This window comes from Aythya marila (assembly GCF_965140915.1).
Source record: "Aythya marila genome assembly, chromosome: 1".
Taxonomy (NCBI): domain Eukaryota; kingdom Metazoa; phylum Chordata; class Aves; order Anseriformes; family Anatidae; genus Aythya; species Aythya marila.
Window position 1 is genome coordinate 30,214,469 of NC_139042.1, and position 18,076 is coordinate 30,232,544.

At 42.0% G+C, this 18,076-nt stretch overlaps 2 protein-coding genes across 2 annotated transcripts in view; one reads left to right on the forward strand and one right to left on the reverse strand.

Moving 5' to 3' along the window:
* Positions 1 to 18,076, reverse strand: part of GTF2F2 (general transcription factor IIF subunit 2) — an 83,009-nt gene that overhangs the window by 39,483 nt on the left and 25,450 nt on the right. Inside the window, exon 6 of the mRNA XM_082775333.1 lies at positions 6,297 to 6,378. Coding sequence (XP_082631459.1) covers positions 6,297 to 6,378 — 82 coding nt within the window. The remainder of the gene's footprint in view (positions 1 to 6,296; positions 6,379 to 18,076) is intronic.
* On the forward strand, positions 14,309 to 15,620 carry KCTD4 (potassium channel tetramerization domain containing 4; the record flags this gene model as incomplete). The annotated part of the gene is made up of 1 exon (XM_082775346.1): positions 14,309 to 15,620. Exon 1 carries the CDS (start codon positions 14,847 to 14,849, stop codon positions 15,618 to 15,620), a length of 774 nt encoding a protein of 257 aa, XP_082631472.1. The 5' UTR covers positions 14,309 to 14,846.

Below are 18,076 nucleotides of genomic sequence, written 5' to 3' on the forward strand. Positions count from 1 at the left end.
GGAGGGTACGTGCTACCTGTCACTCTTCTGACAGTTGTTTTGGTGTCTTTTTGTCAAAAAAAAAAAAAAAAAAGCAATCTTTGAATAAGACAGGAAATCAATACAGCACCAACAGAGCTCGCCACCTGGTGATTTTGCATAAGGGTAACTTTTTAGTACTCGGTGACATCACCTCAGTTTTGGAGCTCCTTGGCAGCAGGGGAGCTGTTGGATGATCCCAGTCTACTGATCTTCCCCAAATTGCAAATACCATCAGTAGTATGCGAACAAAGTTGCTTAAAAATAGAAGACGTACTGTGGTGCTGACATTCTACATATTGTGTAAATTTAAGCTCGTCAAGGCTGGTGGTTGCCAAAGCAGTTTTGCAGAACCCAGAACACCCGCGGTGCTCAGCGTGACGGGAGCATCTGGCACGGTGGCTGGGGAGAGATCCGTGCGCTTCCCCGGGCTCTGCTCTGCAACACAGAAACCTGAGATTAACATCTGAACTCTGCCCCCGACGGAGAAATGGCCTTCGGTACAGCAACGAGCTGTCCCACCTCCCCTGACAGGGTCAATCATGCTGGTAAACAAATAAAAGAGCAGGTTAGTGTGGCTAATCACACGGGGTAAGTCATGACGCTCCCTTTTAGAGGTGTTCACCCACCACGCTGTGACATCCACGCTACAGATGGGAAGGAAGATGAAAAGAAGGAATCAGTGCTGCTTACGCCCTGGGAATGATGTCCCTAAGTGGTGGCCCTCCTACTAACCAAATATCTCCTTGAAATTTGGTGAGCACCCTACTGGAAGAGACATCTTTCTAAGTATTGTAGGGCTGGTAGCAGGAAGGTAAAAAGACCTCCAGCGCTGCACGACCCCAAAGATTTTAGTTCCCAGAGAAGGACTCTGTGTCAGTGACATTTAGGCTTGCTGGAAACACAAGTACCCAGAACTTGTGGTGCTGGGTGCTGGTACTGAAAGCGGCTTTTTTCAGCCTGAAGAAATTGGCTACGACCCCAGCCGGAACATATTACAGAGGGACTATTTTTAGCCCTGCCCCTTTCAGCAGATAACAAGGAAATGGATGCTTTTTGGCTAATTACCACAAAGGCAAACTAGATATGCTCTTAAATGCAACGCCCGTGCTAGCAGGGGAAGAGGAGCAGAGCAACCAGCAGAAGAGGAGCGCTGTTCCATGAAGCCTGTATGAAAGAAACATGGCGAGGAGAGCTCCACAGTTGCAACTATTGATTTCCTTCCCCAGAGAATGAGGAAAAATCCATGCAATATTTGCCATAAGCCCTTCTTAAATGCCCGCCCCTAACCATCTCAATTCTTTTTGAAAATGACCTTCATGCCAGGCTCCTCCAAAAAGCACAGGAAACATTCTGTATGCCAGCTGTGGAGAAGCACGACAGCATCCCAGCAGCATCTCATCACACGACCGCAGTTCCAGAGAGATGCAGGCGTGCCTATCACCTGGAATTGATAACATTTTAAGCCATGAAGAAGACACGTTTCATGCTGCACAGTAACAAAGCCATTTGAAGGCAAAAGAGAAAGGAGAAGGGGAGGTTACCCAGCAAGGAATCCCGCTTTGTTCATCCTGTGTCTCCGTGCATTTGCAAGGGGAAGGAAACTGAGATCCAACAATTACCTATGCAAAATGTAAGAGAGTAGCTGCTTTCCATAAGTAATATGATTCATATCCTAAGCAGTGTATTGAACAAAAGAAATTGATGTTTTTTTCTTTCTTCTCCTAAAATAGCCTGTATACACCGGGCTAAGAGAAGCTGAAGACAATGATGGGGCATAAAAGTTCTGTTGACCTATGCGAGTTTAAGAGAAATGTGATAAATTACCTGCTGTGTTACAAACAGTACATTATTCCTAATTTATTAGCATTATTATAATGGCAGAAGCAGCATCCAAAATGACAACTGTTTCAGATCACTGCACCAAATAGCATGGTAATGTAACAGGCCTATTAAAATCCAATCTCTGAACAGCACTTGTAAGAACAGTAGAAGATGACACACAAAATGGAAGGGAAAAGAGAAAAGATCCTAAGATTACAACGCAATACATAGCAAACCAACAAAATCAACTCTACCAACTCTGAACAGAGGAATAACTGCTCCTCCACGCTGCTCCACTCATCTCACTTTGACCCTGTTTTTCTAACTTGCTTCTCTTCCTTCCTTTTTCCAAAAATCTGAAAAAAATGGACCAAGAAATTAAGCATTTAAGACGTCGCAGTCCAATGGTTCACAACTGGAACGGTATTGGGTGAGTTACTTAAGACATCTTAGGGAACACCTTCATGAACTAAGCTGAATTTCATTTCAAGCCGAAGAAACTGATCTCCGGTGCTCGAAAATCGTGGTGACACCGACTCCAGGAGACGCAGCCTCAGCTGGGCGTGAGAACGGCCTCCCACTGCAGGCAACCTGAGGAGCACGTCAGCTGCTGCGCAAAACGCAGGCATTTCTTCATACATATTTATTTTGAAAGGGAATGCGCAGCCAACTGAGCACGTCTACCAAAATATATACGAAGTGGCATGCTGGTCAAATTATTCATTTTCTTTTCCTAGTAGGGGGTACGTGGGGAAAAAAAAAAAAAAAGGAGGAAAGAAAAAGCTGGCTTAATGTTCATTTTCAGCAATATTCTGAACTGTCAGTCAATACTCTCAGCAGTAGTTTTTGAGAAGACAAGCAAATAGTTCAGCTGGTCTACACTAATTACATTTCACTTGCCTGGCCTAGACCAGCAAATGTCAGGACTACTGGCAACCTATCTAATATGATTATAAAGAAATGTGGCTTTTCGAAGGTGGAAGATGATAAATTATTCCAGAACAGTGTATTTTGCCTAAAAGCCCCCAATACGTGTTTATTCCAGGAGTTTTTTCTATGGATTTCCATCACATTCTCTGTAGAAACCTTTGAACAGAAAAAGCAAGACGACACAAAATTCGTGTAACCTCGTTACGAGCTGCCACGTTGGCAAACGCCGCTTTCACTACTAATAATTCAAGTTGTATTTTAAGTTGTTTGAGAGAATCGTGGAGATTACAACCCCACTGCAGTTTTAAATGTCAAGTCTCGCCTTCCAAAATCTTTTTTCTGACTCCTTTTTTTTTAATCCGGCACGCAGTTTGGGAGAGTTCAGTAATTCAGATTACGTATACCTGAGCCAGAGCCTCCAAAAAACCCGTGAAAGGCAATCAGCGTTTGAGGAGGGCACTGAGAATGAAACAGGGACTGGGATTTTCTCCTAGTTTCTGAGTGCCGTGCACTGCTGCTGGGGAAGCTCTATCAAACACCACATTCATCATCTACTTGAGCAGCACTTGCACGTGCCTTCAAAGCCTCCTCCGAGAGCTGTTAGTCTGGTCCCCAGCTACCACCTTGCAATTGCCTGGGGGCCTCCTCTCTCCCTGTGCCCAGTTCTAGCCTCCTGGGGGGCCTCTCTCTTGGGGAAGTCATTAACTCCAAGGCAATGAAACGCTGGGACCACGCAATGAAAGTAATGCAAATGAACATCTCTTAAGCTTAAGAGACAACATTAAGTGACAGACAACACCTCCTCGTGGTGTAAAGCCGACCACGGTGAGATGGAGAACATAATCCAGTTTGGGTGGGACCAGCTGGGCTGATCTGGAGACTGCCTAGGGGAAGGCAGCCTGCCTCGGGTGCTGCGAGTGTTTCACGGCATTTGATCCCCTTCTAGGGCCTGAAGTTCAGGGAAATGGAACAAATAAATCTGCCAACAACAAAACCTGATAATAAATAACAAAACAGGTAATACCAAGTGAAGGTCACGCAACTTCTGTTCAACCTTCCTGACAGGAGACCCCTCTGCACCTTGTATTTAAATGGTTCTGAACTTAAGCTGTCTACAGCCTTCCCATAATCAAACCAAAGGGAAAACCAGCCATCATCTGCTAGGCTTGACAACATTTTCACCCCTATGCATGTGTCTAATTCTGTGCTTTCATTACCCATCCTAAAACCCACGTATCACACTCATCTCCCACCTAACTGCTGGCAGGCCCGTCACAAGACCATCGCTCCGTCCTCCAGTCAAAACTCAACAAAACAGGCCAGAAACCAAATGGGAGGCAGCACGTCGTCCCCATTAGCCTATTTCCTTGACCCAGATCCAGAGGGTAAAAGAGAAGGGATCCGTGTCTTCGTTCGATACCAGGGAGGCATCTAATTCCTTTTGGTCACTGCCAGCTCTCGGAAAACAAACGATGAGAGTTATTGGAGTGTGCAGCTTAACTTCATTTTCAAGGTCTCCCAAGTTTGAAGCAACTGCACTTATCATTTAATTTTATTTCCTTCCCAAAGTCAATTTGCTGTTGTAGCACTCGAAGCCTACACAACAGATTTGCTGTTTTCTCAATATTATCAATTCCACCTTTGGAGAGTCTCTCTCACGTACAGCACAATAGTAAATAAAAAAGGGAATAAAAATGGTTTAATATAACACAATTCTATAATTTATGTGGTTTATCTTCAATGCTCTCGCTTTTATTTTTTTCCCCCAGTACAAATACACACTGCACCATGCTGAGGGTGGGAGAGAATAGAAAGGGAGAGAAAAGTTAGATTCTGCTGCTGAAATACCAGAAACGGTATTTGGACATAAACCAATTTCTTCTGGGGCTCTGACTGCTAGATCTGCTAAATCTCACGCTGATTTCCACCAGATGAGATTATTTTTTTCTTCTAACAACGTGCAAAGTTAGAAACTAGGCATAGACAGCCTGACAATTCCTCCACAGCAAAGGAAAAAAATAATAAAAAAAAAGGGTGCAGTCAGTTTTCAGCTTCTCAGCGCTTCTAAAGACAGAACCTGCTTTCATGGTTTGTATCTTTGTTGCTCCTGTAGGAGCTCTACACACAAAGAAAATCAGAGATCAGAAGGGGTATGCATGTGCTGAAAAATGTGAAGTTTGGGTAATGTGTCAGTTTGGTTTTGGCCTCCTGCTGTGGCCTTACCATGGAAGCTTTTCTGCTGAGGAACAGAAGGCTGTGTACAAAATGCAGAAAAGCGCTTGGATCAAGCAACCTGTGATTAAAACAATTATGAAGCAAATACATTGCACAGACGATATTCATATACATTTAAATTAGCCAGATTGAAATGAGTCCTGTTCTAGTAACATCGCCTTTGCTTCATACTCCATTTCACACTGATGACAAAAATCATGACAGCAATCAGAGAACACAGTCTGAAATGAACTAGCTCACTGCACATGAGCAAAGTTATGGCACTGATGTGCCAGCAGCTAGAACATAACGTCTCCGAATTGAATAAACACAATCAGGAAATACTGGAGCAGTTTGGATCGCAGAGGAAGTTAATAAAACATAAGATGCTGTAAATGTGGTATACGATGCACAGCAAACAGATCAGGAATTGGGGAAAAACATCAAAACATCATTTTGCCTTTCCTGCATTTATTTTGAAGGTTTTTAAACCAAGTCTGTAACACTGGCAATTGTCTTTCTGAAATGTCCTGCCTTGCATTTCTCCATATACAACCAACTAACAACGTAAGAGGATGATGTAATGAAAACTCACATTTAAAATATATAAGTATGTATTTAATATAGTGCATGATTGAATCCCAAATCTGATTTATTAATAGAGAGCATCGCCAGTTAATTATGCAAATGATACATGAATCACATGGTGACTTCTAGATGCACTGCATGAAATTTTCCAAAGTCACTGAGACTGTAAAATTTGTGTCTTGTGATTTCCATGTCACCTCCATTACTTTTTCTATCAAGCATCCCAGTTTAGGTTGAGCACTTCTCCCTAAATTCTTTCCTATTCCGGCTATTTAAAATATCTTCCCAGAGGTGCTCTTTGTCTAGCATAGCAGAGTTTTAAGTGTTCAGTGGAATTGACTTTGGACAATCCACACAGACACCTATATACCAGAAGCTGGTCCTATAACCAGACAAACAAACCCTTAAGGCTTCAGTAAATTCTGTTTTGATCACATTTAAATACAGACATGCATTTATACGAGTGCTCTAATAAGAGTTTTGTACACAAAGAAACACACAAGTCCACATCACCCCACCAGACAACACCAGAGGGAGGCATAAGCCTCACGCCAGCCTCCATTCCTTTACTGTAAATCCACTCCAAAATCAAGAACAGTTCCAATCCTATATAAATCCTACATAAAACCACTAAAATGCTGAAGTTGTCCATCCCTAGGAAGACAATAATAAAAGCATCAACATAAGATATTACATATCCATTTCTAATAGCGCTGTCCTACCTTTTCAGCTTCATGTAATTTTCACTAGCTGCAGGTCTGCATTCAGCACGTTGCACCACTATTCCTTCCAGGGAAAGTTTATCTAGTAGGAAAAAACAAAGCAAAATTGGACATTAAAATAAAAGTCACCAACACGGTCAGTATTTGAATTCTGTTTCAGCATTCTAATTCAGCATTTAGGAAATATAATGTAAGTTCCCAAATCATATTCTGAAATCTCTGCTATTTTGACAGCGAAGAAAGAAGCAGGCAAAACATGCTTGCACAGCAGGTATCCCCAACACATCTTTATTTGGCCATCAGATGTTTTACATAGCAAGAATGAATCACAAAGATGAAATTTTAAATAAAAGGCTGGTAACTGGGCGGTCTTCCTTTCTTTAGATTGTTGCACTCAACTTACCTAGGAAGAGTTTTCCAAAAATGTGCATTGAATACAGTCACAGTGTCCAAGAAAAGAAAAAAAAAAAAAAAAAAAAAAAACACAAAGAGAACCTAACCACCAAAATATCCTAAAGTAATGGTATAAAAGATAAGCTTCGATTTCATCTTTACTTTCAGAAAAAAAAAATCATCTTATTATGATAAAAAACAAGTAATACATATGCTAACACTTGGGGAAAAAGAAATAAAATCTTGCTGTTCACAACACAGAAGATCACCCACCAGGTTCTAGTCAATACTGCTCTCCCCACATTCACCTCTCTAACAGTCACTTTGTCATCCAATGTGAACACCTTTTTGCCTAAAGCAACAACGCCTACCAGAGCAGTACAATAGTACCAGCCTACTCTAAAAAAAAAAAAAAAAAAAAAAAAAAAAAAAAAAAAAAGTCTAGAAGTCTAAAAACTAAGAGCAACCTTATGCAGAAGGGAAGAAAGAAATGACCGTGGCAAAATATTTCTGGGGTCTGAATTTCTACTATGATGTTCTAGTGCATGGACGGGGGTGGTGGTGTCAATTTTTACTGTTTCTTTTGAGTATAGCCAGTGCAATATGTGTAAAATGCACACCTTTGGAATAGCCTTGGATAACAAGAAAATATGAGTTTCTTCACTTTAATAGCTTGATTAACTCTCATGATCTGAGATTTCCTTCCAAAAGGCATTCTCGTCTTGCTGTTGGTGTAGGGTAGCACATCGTCACTGCCAGTTCCTGCTGACAATGTCACCAAAAGGACAGAAACACTTAAAAGAAGTAATGTCAAGTAACACAAGGCTCTTTCTGAGATGCCTGTAATTTTTTTCCAATGCCTTATCGGCTGAAATATTACCACATCTGGAACTCTAAGCCTGCTCCCCCTGAATAATGCAGACAGCAATTACTTCAACACCAACTATTTAAAAAAATGATTTAATTTAAAACTTCTTGCTTTGGCTTAGAAATTCACTAGATCCTTTTAAGGAAGAAGAATACCACACTTTTGCAGGTAGTTTTGAACACAAAGCAACATTTTTATGAAAACATTTCTGTTGTTATTGGTTCCTGAGGTTCATGAGGAAGAGAAACAACCCGGCCAATTTGCCTGAACTCCCGTATACTACAGGCAATTAAATTTTATCTTCTTTCTTCTGCACAGAACCTAGCAACCTGCGTGTGACTAAAGTGCTGCTAATATCGGTGCTTAATTTCTAATAGGAATTTGTCTCCAGCTTCTGGCATTCAGTTCTTATTATGTCTTTCTATACTATGCTAAAGAGCCTTTTAGTACCTGGTATTTTCACCCTGGGAAAGCGCTTTGACGTTGTAATCAAGTCACTTCTCAATCATCTTTTCAATAAATGAAGTAGTTAAAGCTCGTGCATTATCTCCCCATAAGGCACTTTATGCCACACTTAAAGTTTTGTGGTTCATATCCGCGCTTTGTTCAATCTTTCGCTGACATTTTACGAATATGGAGGCCAGAAAACGGATGTAATACTCCTGTACTCGTCCTGCCTAAATGAGAGATGGATATAAAATAACAGATAGAGGACAAGAGGTTGCAATTTATTTTACCTCACCTTAGCCATCATAAGGTTATTCAGCCGACTGAATTCAAGAGAGGGAGGACGACTTTCAGAAGGCAATTCCCGCCTCGCTATTAGGATTCGATGAACTGCCCCATGTTGGTGGTTGCCCCCCAAGATCAATTGCTCTCTGAAAATCAAGCTCGATGGAGCTGAGTGCCGATTTTATCACTAATGCATCTAGTTGGAGTCTTGCAAAACCTCGCGTTTTACCTCTGTGCTCTGCATTCCCTGTTCCGAGGTATGTAATTGCCTCTGGCTTGGTTAAAATACGTTTTCTTTAACTGGATTCTGTGAATTAAGTGATCCAGGTCACACCGTGACAGTCCTGCCATATTTATTCACCGTCTGACCAGCGTTTGTGTCAACCACGACACATCCTATAAGCAGGCATTTTCACTTCCCGCTGTCCTCCTCGCTAATGCTGGAGGAAGCCCTTCAAACTACAACCCAAATGCCTTCCGACTGGTAATTGCCTTCTGATCACTGTCAGCGAGTTTTTCATCTTATTCCATGCTTGGTATTTCTTTTTTTTTTTAAACAAAAAGCAGAACGTTTTAAGATTTCAGATTACGTGCAATACGAAATGCTAAGCAGGCTGCAAACGTGCTGGTGCTTTATGAGACGGACTTGTCAGCTCCAAAATAAACGACACCAGAAATAAAATACTAGAAATTAAATACCTGACTTGAATACTTGAAACTAGAAATGAAATACTTGACTGGAAAACCTTCACGTAAAGCCATGCTAGTCGTTTAATTTCTGTTCTCTTCTATCCACTCAACTCAATGACAATTTTTCCCTTGGTTTGCATGGAACAAGGCTGATTAGCCCGTACTTACCCAAGCCATCTGGGCCAGTTGTCTAATACTGACAGGCCATTGTCAATCTCTGCACAAAATTCTTGCTGAATTTTCACAGAATCACAGAATTTCTAGGTTGGAAGAGACCTCAAGATCATCGAGTCCAACCTCTGACCTAACGCTAACAGTCCCCACTAAACCATATCCCTAAGCTCTACATCTAAACGTCTTTTAAAGACCTCCAGGGATGGGGACTCCACCACTTCCCTGGGCAGCCTGTTCCAATGCCTCACAACCATTTCGGTAAAGAAGTTTAAATCTTTTATTTTGAAGCCACACTCTTAAAATCTGAAGAATTAGTATCAGTGGACCAAATAGGTCCCCCACACCAACTATTCTAGAAGTGAAGTACAGTTGTTTGAACCTACCCATTAACCATGCTTATCCTTAGTACTACCTCATGGTTTATGTCTTCAGAGATAACTTCTTTTAATTACCAATGGTCTGGACTTGGTTTTTAATGCTCCAGCTGCTTCCCAGTACAAGGCTGCCCACAGTGTCTGACAAGGTGGCCTTCCAGCTAGCCCAGCCTGCTGTTAAAACCCATCCCCTGTCCAGAAGCTGAGGGTTGTGTCCCACTTTCCCTGGACTCTCCTGGGGATTTGAAAACATCCAGAGATGCTATCGGAATAAATCTGCAAAGATGCACGCAAACTCCCAAATGCAAGGATCTAGTGAGGAAACACTATTTTTACTCCTTTCACAGCCTACTTAGCCTTAAATCACCAACTGATGCTTGGTAACTTCAGAAACAGGTCTCCTCTCACCTGCTGCAAGGCCAGAGCTGCAATGAAAAGACATGCAAAGTGCTATATGTCTGCCTTGACACTTTCGTATCACGTTAACCTAGAATCCAAAGGATGAATAAGGCTTGAAAGTAGCAATTTCCCTTTAAAAATACCTCAGTTCCTCAGGTATCCTTCACTCAGAGGGTGGTGAGGCCCTGGCACAGGCTGCCCAGAGAAGCTGTGGCTGCCCCATCCCTGGAGGTGCTCAAGGCCAGGCTGGATGGGGCTTTGGGCATGTGGGAGGTGTCCCTGCCCATGGCAGGGGGCTGGATCTAGATGATCTTTAAGGTCCCTTCCAAGCCCACTTAGTCCATGGTTCCATGAAAACACTTAAGGAAATCTTAGTAAACAGGCACTGGAGAAATTTATTGGAACGATGCAGATGTTTTTATTTTGTTTTTTGAAAGAAAGAAAGAGACAGCTTGCCTTGCAGATTTTTTGCGGTAATTTTTCCGTCCGACTGCACCTAGCTCTAATTTTCAGCCCCTAGATCTTGTTAGACCTGTAAGTGCTCAGTTGAAGAGCTGGGAATAAAAGTTTTCTGCCCATCCAGGCACTTACATACTCTCACCCTCTATTAAGCCTAACAAACCATGTTTCCTCAAATCTTCTAATAGCCATGTTTTTCAGCTTCTTAATTGGTCTGAGAAATTTCCATTTATTACCATCTCTCCTGAGCCATCGTCCTCACAGGCAGGCCTGATGGTGAACGGGACAGGATCCAGTTTGCTGACCACTTCCCACAGCAGTTCACTTCAGTTGTTGGGGATGCATCCACTGCCCACAGGCCAGAGCCTTTGCCCTACCCCTCCCACAAGCATATGGACTGCAAGCTCCACCTACGGTGTATTCCTAGGCATAAAAATTCCTACTTGGCCATATTAAAATACCCTACCCAGCTACCCAAATGATTGTGCATCAGTAAGCGTCTCCTTGTCTACTACACTCCCAGTCTATATCATCTCCAGACTTTATCAGTAGCTGTCTCCTGCTGACTAAAAATAAATAGGACTGAGAACCCAAACCACAGCAACACTTTAGAGATAATTCGCTGCTTAAATGCACCAGTTTGAAACCTGGCAGATAATTCTGGTATTTTATGTAATTGTGTAATTTATATAATTTTTGTATTTTGACAAATGGGACCTACTCAGAGATTTAACAGAAAAAAAAAACACTACCTCCTTGCTGAACAAATTGCAAAAACAACAAGGAAAAGGTACAGTCCCTTTTCCTTCCACCCACATTGATTAGGATTATATTACTCTCCCTTAATCTTCAACTAATTGACTTCCAAGTCAGATGTTCTGCTGTTTCTCATAGTCACTTTCTGTTCCTGAGTACCTGAGTCGTCCGATTTACCTTTCAAACACGGGCACAGGATTTATTTCTTCAGTCCTGGAGCACTGCAGTGCTCAAAATTTACTGAAAAATATCAACAGCAACTGCTGATGGAGTTTCCTAGACAGCTCCTTTAAAACTCTTGAATGCAAATTGTTCAGACTTCCTTGTTTGAAGTTCTTCAATTTTAATTAGCGTGTAGAGCTTGTCTTCAACAGCTGTTAAGCAACATCCTGGAGTTATTACTGGGATGAGAATGCCTGTGCTACTGTTACTGTGAGACAGTAACTATTGAACGGTTTAATTATCCCACAACCTGGCCAATTTTCTGTGTTATGACATTAAATAACTAGCACATTGCCTTGATAACCCAAACAGACTTTATTAGGAGGGTTTCCTAACACACTTCTAAAATTCCCCACCTCTTTCAGCTGTAGAGTTCTCCTCATAGCCTTTTGTGCTGTAATAAATAAAAATAGCTGTTTTCTGTAACCTGGGTCATTTGCACTGATAACAGTCTCTCAGTGAAGCTGATGTTGTTCAGATGCATGAGTAAGCTCAACCCTTGGTAAACTGCTGACTTCTCTGTCGTGTGCTCCAGCACTGAATCCTCAGCTCCACTGAGCGCTACTTCCAGACCAGGAGGTTCAGGAGGAGAAGGAAGCTGAGGAGGAGCAAGGTTGGTTTTTCTCCAAAAGGAAGCACATATCACAAAATGAGGGGCAGATCCCTGCCCTGCTTCTCAGATTTGATTTTCTGTGTAGCTGACAGATAGCAGCACTGCAATTTTCACTGTCTCTGGGCTGGCTTGCCTGAGAAGGAGCTGAACTGGTGTGATAGCGCCGCTTGAATGGCCAACCCCAGCAGCCAGGTGACACAGCAGCGATTTGTGAAGCAATGGTTATTTTGGGATTGCTACCTACCCACAGCAGCAAGCACAACTCAGCTGTACAGGGCAGAAACAGGCAGCTCACTCACAGCACAGGACAGCATTCAGCAGCAAGTCGCTCCCTCATGGTCCATTTGGAAGCAGAAAGGACTAAGACACACCGAGCACATCTCACTGCTCTCCCGGTGCACCACGCAGACTCTGGGGTGAAAAGACTGGGGAAAACGTCTCTAAAGTTGTGAACCTTTACCAAAATGAACTTCTGGACAATATTTTAGAGGAAGAACAAAGAGAGAAAAAAAGGAAATTCCGCTTTTCTAGACAAACACCTTCAAAATATCCTTTTCACAGAGATGTGCCTGTTTCAAATTTCATGTTACAGACGCATGTGAAGTAAAGTTACATGGGGTTTGTTGCAATGAAAGTTTTACGTCAACTCCACATTTTTCAAGCCTCAAAGGTTTGAATGTAAATATTCATGATCTCCACAGCGTATTTGCCACATCAGATAGACTTTGAATATTTTAGTGGTTCATATGATAAAATGATTTTGCGTGATCTTTCGAAGAATACGTACTCATTCGGGAAAGTAGAAAATTTCAACTGCAAGTGTTAAAACATTCAGAAGATTATGTAAAATGTAGAGAGATCAGCTTGCCACAAAAAAAAAAAAAAGTCATATCCTTTAGAAACCCCAGCTCTCCTTGGAAATCCCTGCTTACTTCTGCCAGGACATCACTTTTCAGCTCCAAAGTATTTTAAGATCAGAGCGTAAGACAAAAATGTCATAGAAATTATTTTCTTGGGGTTTAACAGCCAATAACGTGGTTCAACGCTGTAGCTCTATATGATTTAAGTACGTTAACCACATTTTCCATCATTTGACATTAAACTGAATTTGAACAGAAGCCTCTTGTAATGGCAAAAAAAGAAGAAATACTTAAAACTATTCTGTTCTTTCATTTCCTTGATTATTCACTCAATAATTACGAAATAAGTTAATTTTGGAAAAAAGTCTAAATGTTTAAAAAAATCGGAAGAAATTAGTTGAAATCTCTGACTGAAGCAATGCTAAACGCTTCAATGGCATCAAAGAGTTAAAAATAAAACCATGACTAATTCCTGATAAATCAAATCTAATGAATAATATCTTCCTAATATATCACATACAGCAGCAGAAAAAAAATAGCGTATCAGTGCTAGGGACACCCTGGCAAGTAGAATAGCGAGTAAAAAAAAAAAAAGTGCATTTATTTCTACTAGATTCAATTACCAATTAATAAAATATTACAGTGATGACTCCACGGTATCAATAAACAGCCTTAGAGACAGTGGGAGCGGTATGAATAATATCTTTAGGAATAGGGTGGAAGAATTGAAGGGATAATCTGTCTCTCTGTCGTTAATTGTGCAAAGCAGGAGGAATCTACCTGTAAAAGTGAACAATAGATCTGGAAGAAGATGGGATCTCCTCCCCGCGTCCAGCCCGAGGTAGGTGCTCGCTCCTGCCCCTGCTTTGGCTGCATGCAGCTCCCCCCTCCCTGTCCCCAAGGAAATGCACACACAGAGGAGTGCAGAGCTTTCCCTTCCCTGCTCCGAGCTGCCAGTGCTTAAAGGGGAAACCTTTTCTAAAAGGCACCGAAGGCGAGCCCCAGAGCAGAGTCTCGCAGAGGGAAGCCAGCCATTTGGTTCGCGTGCTCTGCTGCTTCCCCCCCCGTGCAGAAGTGTTGCTAAGCTATAGCGCTGTGCGATGCTCCACGGGATCTGTAGGCACACGAACCTTTTGTTCCACAGTTGTTGCTACCGAGAGGGGAGGAATTGATGCTCGACAGCCTTGGTGGGTTAAAGAAAATCACCATTTTAAACCTATCTCCTCCCTGAAACAGTTTTTTTCTATGGCATAGGGAAGGGAAGAAGCCAAACCTTATTAGGCTGCAGTTCTTGTACTGGTGCAGATGCTCCCCTCAGTGAGGATGGAAGCTGTTGCCACGAACTTAAAACCAGTCAGCCCAACACGTCTTCAACATCCCTTCCAAAGCGTCTGCTGGGGAAACATCCTGGTGCTGTGCACGTGTGCTGTAAGTGAGAAGTATGTGCACACACCTGATAAATGAGCCCCCCCCCGCCCTCCTACAAAGGGGGATGCTTTTAATTTCAGCCTTGTCCTGGTGCACCCATCAGGTGCCATAAGCAGTACAAGGAAAATGGGAGATTAAAACCCTTGAAACATAAATGAAGCTGTCCTGTTTAACACCATAAGCTCTGCACATGATTTGGCCAGCTGCTACTATAAATACATTCAAAGTACTAAAAGCAAGGTGTCATTCAGAACAGCATTGTTCATTTCAGTCAGGAACCCTCAAAACTTCTGAGACTTAAAGGTAAGGGAGGGAGAGAAATGCTTTCTATGCCCTTCTTCCCTTACACAGTTAAATGCAAATTCCCCCTTACAGTCATATTCCTGCTATCTCCCTGCATACACAGCTGATACGCCACCTACTGCAAAAGCCAGCTGACAGACCAAGCAATGCTAGCAGCATTTCCATTCCAACATCGTGCCGGAGCTGAAGAAAGGTGCTTTTAAAAAAAAAAAAAAAAATCGTCTTTTCAGGCTGACGGGAACAAAGCAGGACTGCTGGCTTTTTGTCCTCGCTTGGAGAATGGAGAGAAAATCAAACCGAAGAGCAAAGGAATCTGAGGAAAAACACGGCGCCTCCGAAGGCTCGGAGCAAGACAAGGACTATAAAACGTCTCTGGTTACCCTGAACGTCGGTGGCTATCTGTACATCACGCAGAAACAGACGCTAACCAAGTATCCAGACTCGTTTCTTGAAGGTATCATCAACGGCAAGATAATGTGCCCTTTCGATGCAGATGGACATTACTTCATAGACAGAGATGGACTCCTGTTCAGGCACATTCTGAACTTCCTCCGAAATGGAGAACTTCTGCTCCCGGAAGGGTTTCGAGAAAATCAACTTTTGGCACACGAAGCAGATTTTTTTCAGCTTAAGGTGTTATCAGACGCAGTGAAATCCAAGTGGGAGAAGGAGCAGCTCGCGTCTCGAGAGACTACTTTCCTGGAGATCACTGACAGCCACGACCGTTCCCAGGGTCTCAGGATCTTTTGTAACGCTCCCGATTTCATAGCAAAAATTAAATCCCGCATCGTGCTGGTGTCCAAAAGCAGGCTGGATGGCTTTCCCGAGGAGTTTTCTGTGTCTTCGAATATCATCCAATTCAAATACTTCATCAAGTCCGAAAACGGTATGCGGCTCGTGCTGAAGGAGGACAACACCTTTGTCTGCACCCTGGAGACTCTTAAGTTTGAGGCTATCATGATGGCTTTAAAATGTGGGTTTAGACTGCTGACCAGCCTGGATTGCTCGAAAGGGTCTATTGTTCACAGCGATGCACTTCATTTTATCAAGTAATTGCAAAAGGCAGAGGAAACGAGCATGCAGCCAGCAAACCTCCTGTAACTACAGCGTCCTGGCATCACAAACACCGTATCTAACCAGCCCCGTGCCACAGAGCTCGGCTGCTAATCAGTTAATGTGAGCTAATGGTATGTAAATCTCATAACGACATCCATCTCTGGCTTACTTAAAGCTGAATGAGAATTTTATGCCTGAATTTAATAAAAAAAAATTACCTGCTAACCACTGTAAACGCAGATTGAATGCTTTGTGCTGTTTGTAATATGTTTTCTTCATGCTGTCGTTCAGCCGGAGAGTCTAGCTGGGTTTTTTGTGTACTTGTCTGACTGCCACGCACACACCTAACTGCTCTGCTAAGCAGCAGGGAGAGTATTTCCACAGAACAGGCAGGCTGAAAATCTGTTCTGCTTCTAACAAGTCTCTCAGACTGGATTTGAAATGGAATAAATTCTTCTGAACAGTCGTTAGTGTTCATGCTATTGTACTGGGTTTGCCAAAAACGTGACACTGAAAGAGGGTTCAAAAATTAATCAACTCGATTTGAAAGTTGAACTCATTATTTCAACTCGCTTAAAATCAAATTTACAGCTGTGCTGCTGCATTAACAATTGCTAAAGCACGTGAACCAACAGATAATGCTGGGGAGGGATTACTTCTGTGCTGGGAAACGAGCTGAATCTGCAGAGAACGTAACATTTTCTGGTTCCGTATAGTTATCAGACGGCTAATAAAAATGTTTGGCAGAAAGTTTGACATAACAGGCTTCCAGCAATGACATCCTACAATGCTCAAGTTACTATTTTCTACTAATCATTGGTGTTCATAAAGACAGGCAATTAACAGAGCCCTTGCTTTGCACAATAGCTTTCTAAAAGCAGTTCGCAATATTAGTTTTGAATAGACCACCTGCTGGCATTTAGGATGCATCAATGTAAGTAATGGAATAAATATCTTCTTTCTCCTCATCTTCACAATTTATCAAATCTGCTAATTTATATTTTAAACAAGGTTTTAATAGCTTCGGCGGAACAGCTCTAATTTAACCACAAGCATTACAAACCAGTCACTCCACAGAGGCAGACTGAAAAATCAACACGCCACACAAAAAGAAGCTGCACTAACTCAAAGTTTAAGCTTCGTCCAACCCTGGGCTCTACCATCATTCACAGCTCAAATGAAATCAAAATTCAAGTAAAATATCATTAGAGACAGAAAATCCAACCAAGCAGTTTCTTAACTTTCCCAGAATATTCATTTTGTAGAGAAAAAAAGGAAATAAACATTAGGACTGTCCAAGTGAAATGCACTGCAATGCATACCAGAAGTGACAACTGAGGAAAAGAGCTAACGTTTGGTAGGCTGAAAACAATTTTGTCTCGGCTTTTAGAGGGAACAAATCCATTTTCAGTAATAGCGACTGGGAATACAAACTCAATGTCCCTTTATCCTTCTGTGTGAAACCCCAGTTCACCTGTAACACACGATGACTGTAGGTAACTGGGTCCCTTGCTGGGATGAATTCAGAGGGAGACCAGGCAGCAGTGACTGCAAAACAATCCACTATGGTTTTATCAAGTGGGTAAGTCTGATCCCTCCGGAATACCCACAGACTAGAAACTATCAACTTCTTTAACCTCTCTGTATTACAAAGTTAAGGATCAGAAAATACGTGCTTTTAAGTCGAGTTTTCCCAAACTGTTAAAAATCAAATCACCTGAAATTTCAGGCATGCAAACTGAAGAAGAGTTTGCCTGTCCCAGAACTTCTCTGACTTTGCCCACATACATTTGCCATCTACAAAAGATACATAGGAAAACACAATTCTTTACATGCTCACCTCTTTTATATTCTTAAGCCATTCCAACTAGAACTCTATCACTGTGTACATAATGATCCCTTCTCCTTCCCCTCCACGCACCACAATAAATTGTTTTCAAAGTGATGCCTTCAAAAATTCTCATTAACCATTAATCTTGTACCTAAAACAATCTCTAGGACTTCTGCAGAAAGTAAATGTGAAAGCTCACCTGAGAGAAACTCAGATTCCTGCTGATCTGCTAGGACAAGAACTAGAAATGTCATCACACAGAACGATGACATGAAAAGCCCTTCGTGGACTCATTTCTCTACATGAGCAAAAAAAAAAGTGACGAGACAATCTTAATGAGCTTCTCAACTAATCTCCAAGTTTTAAAGAAGCGTGCTCTCAGTGCTGTCAAACACACAGCCTGTATGAGCACAAAGTCTGGAGGAGGCTGTTGCTCCTCAGATGTCACATCATCCATTTTCACTTAAGTGCTTTTGGTTATAACCTTCACTTATAATTAATTCTTGATTGAGATTTAAATTGCCATTAGAGTTGAAAAGAAAGAAAAAGAGAATAAAATCAATTTTGATCCCAAACAATTAATAAAAACCTTCTGTGGTTGCCTTGCCTTTCAGCTGGGCTC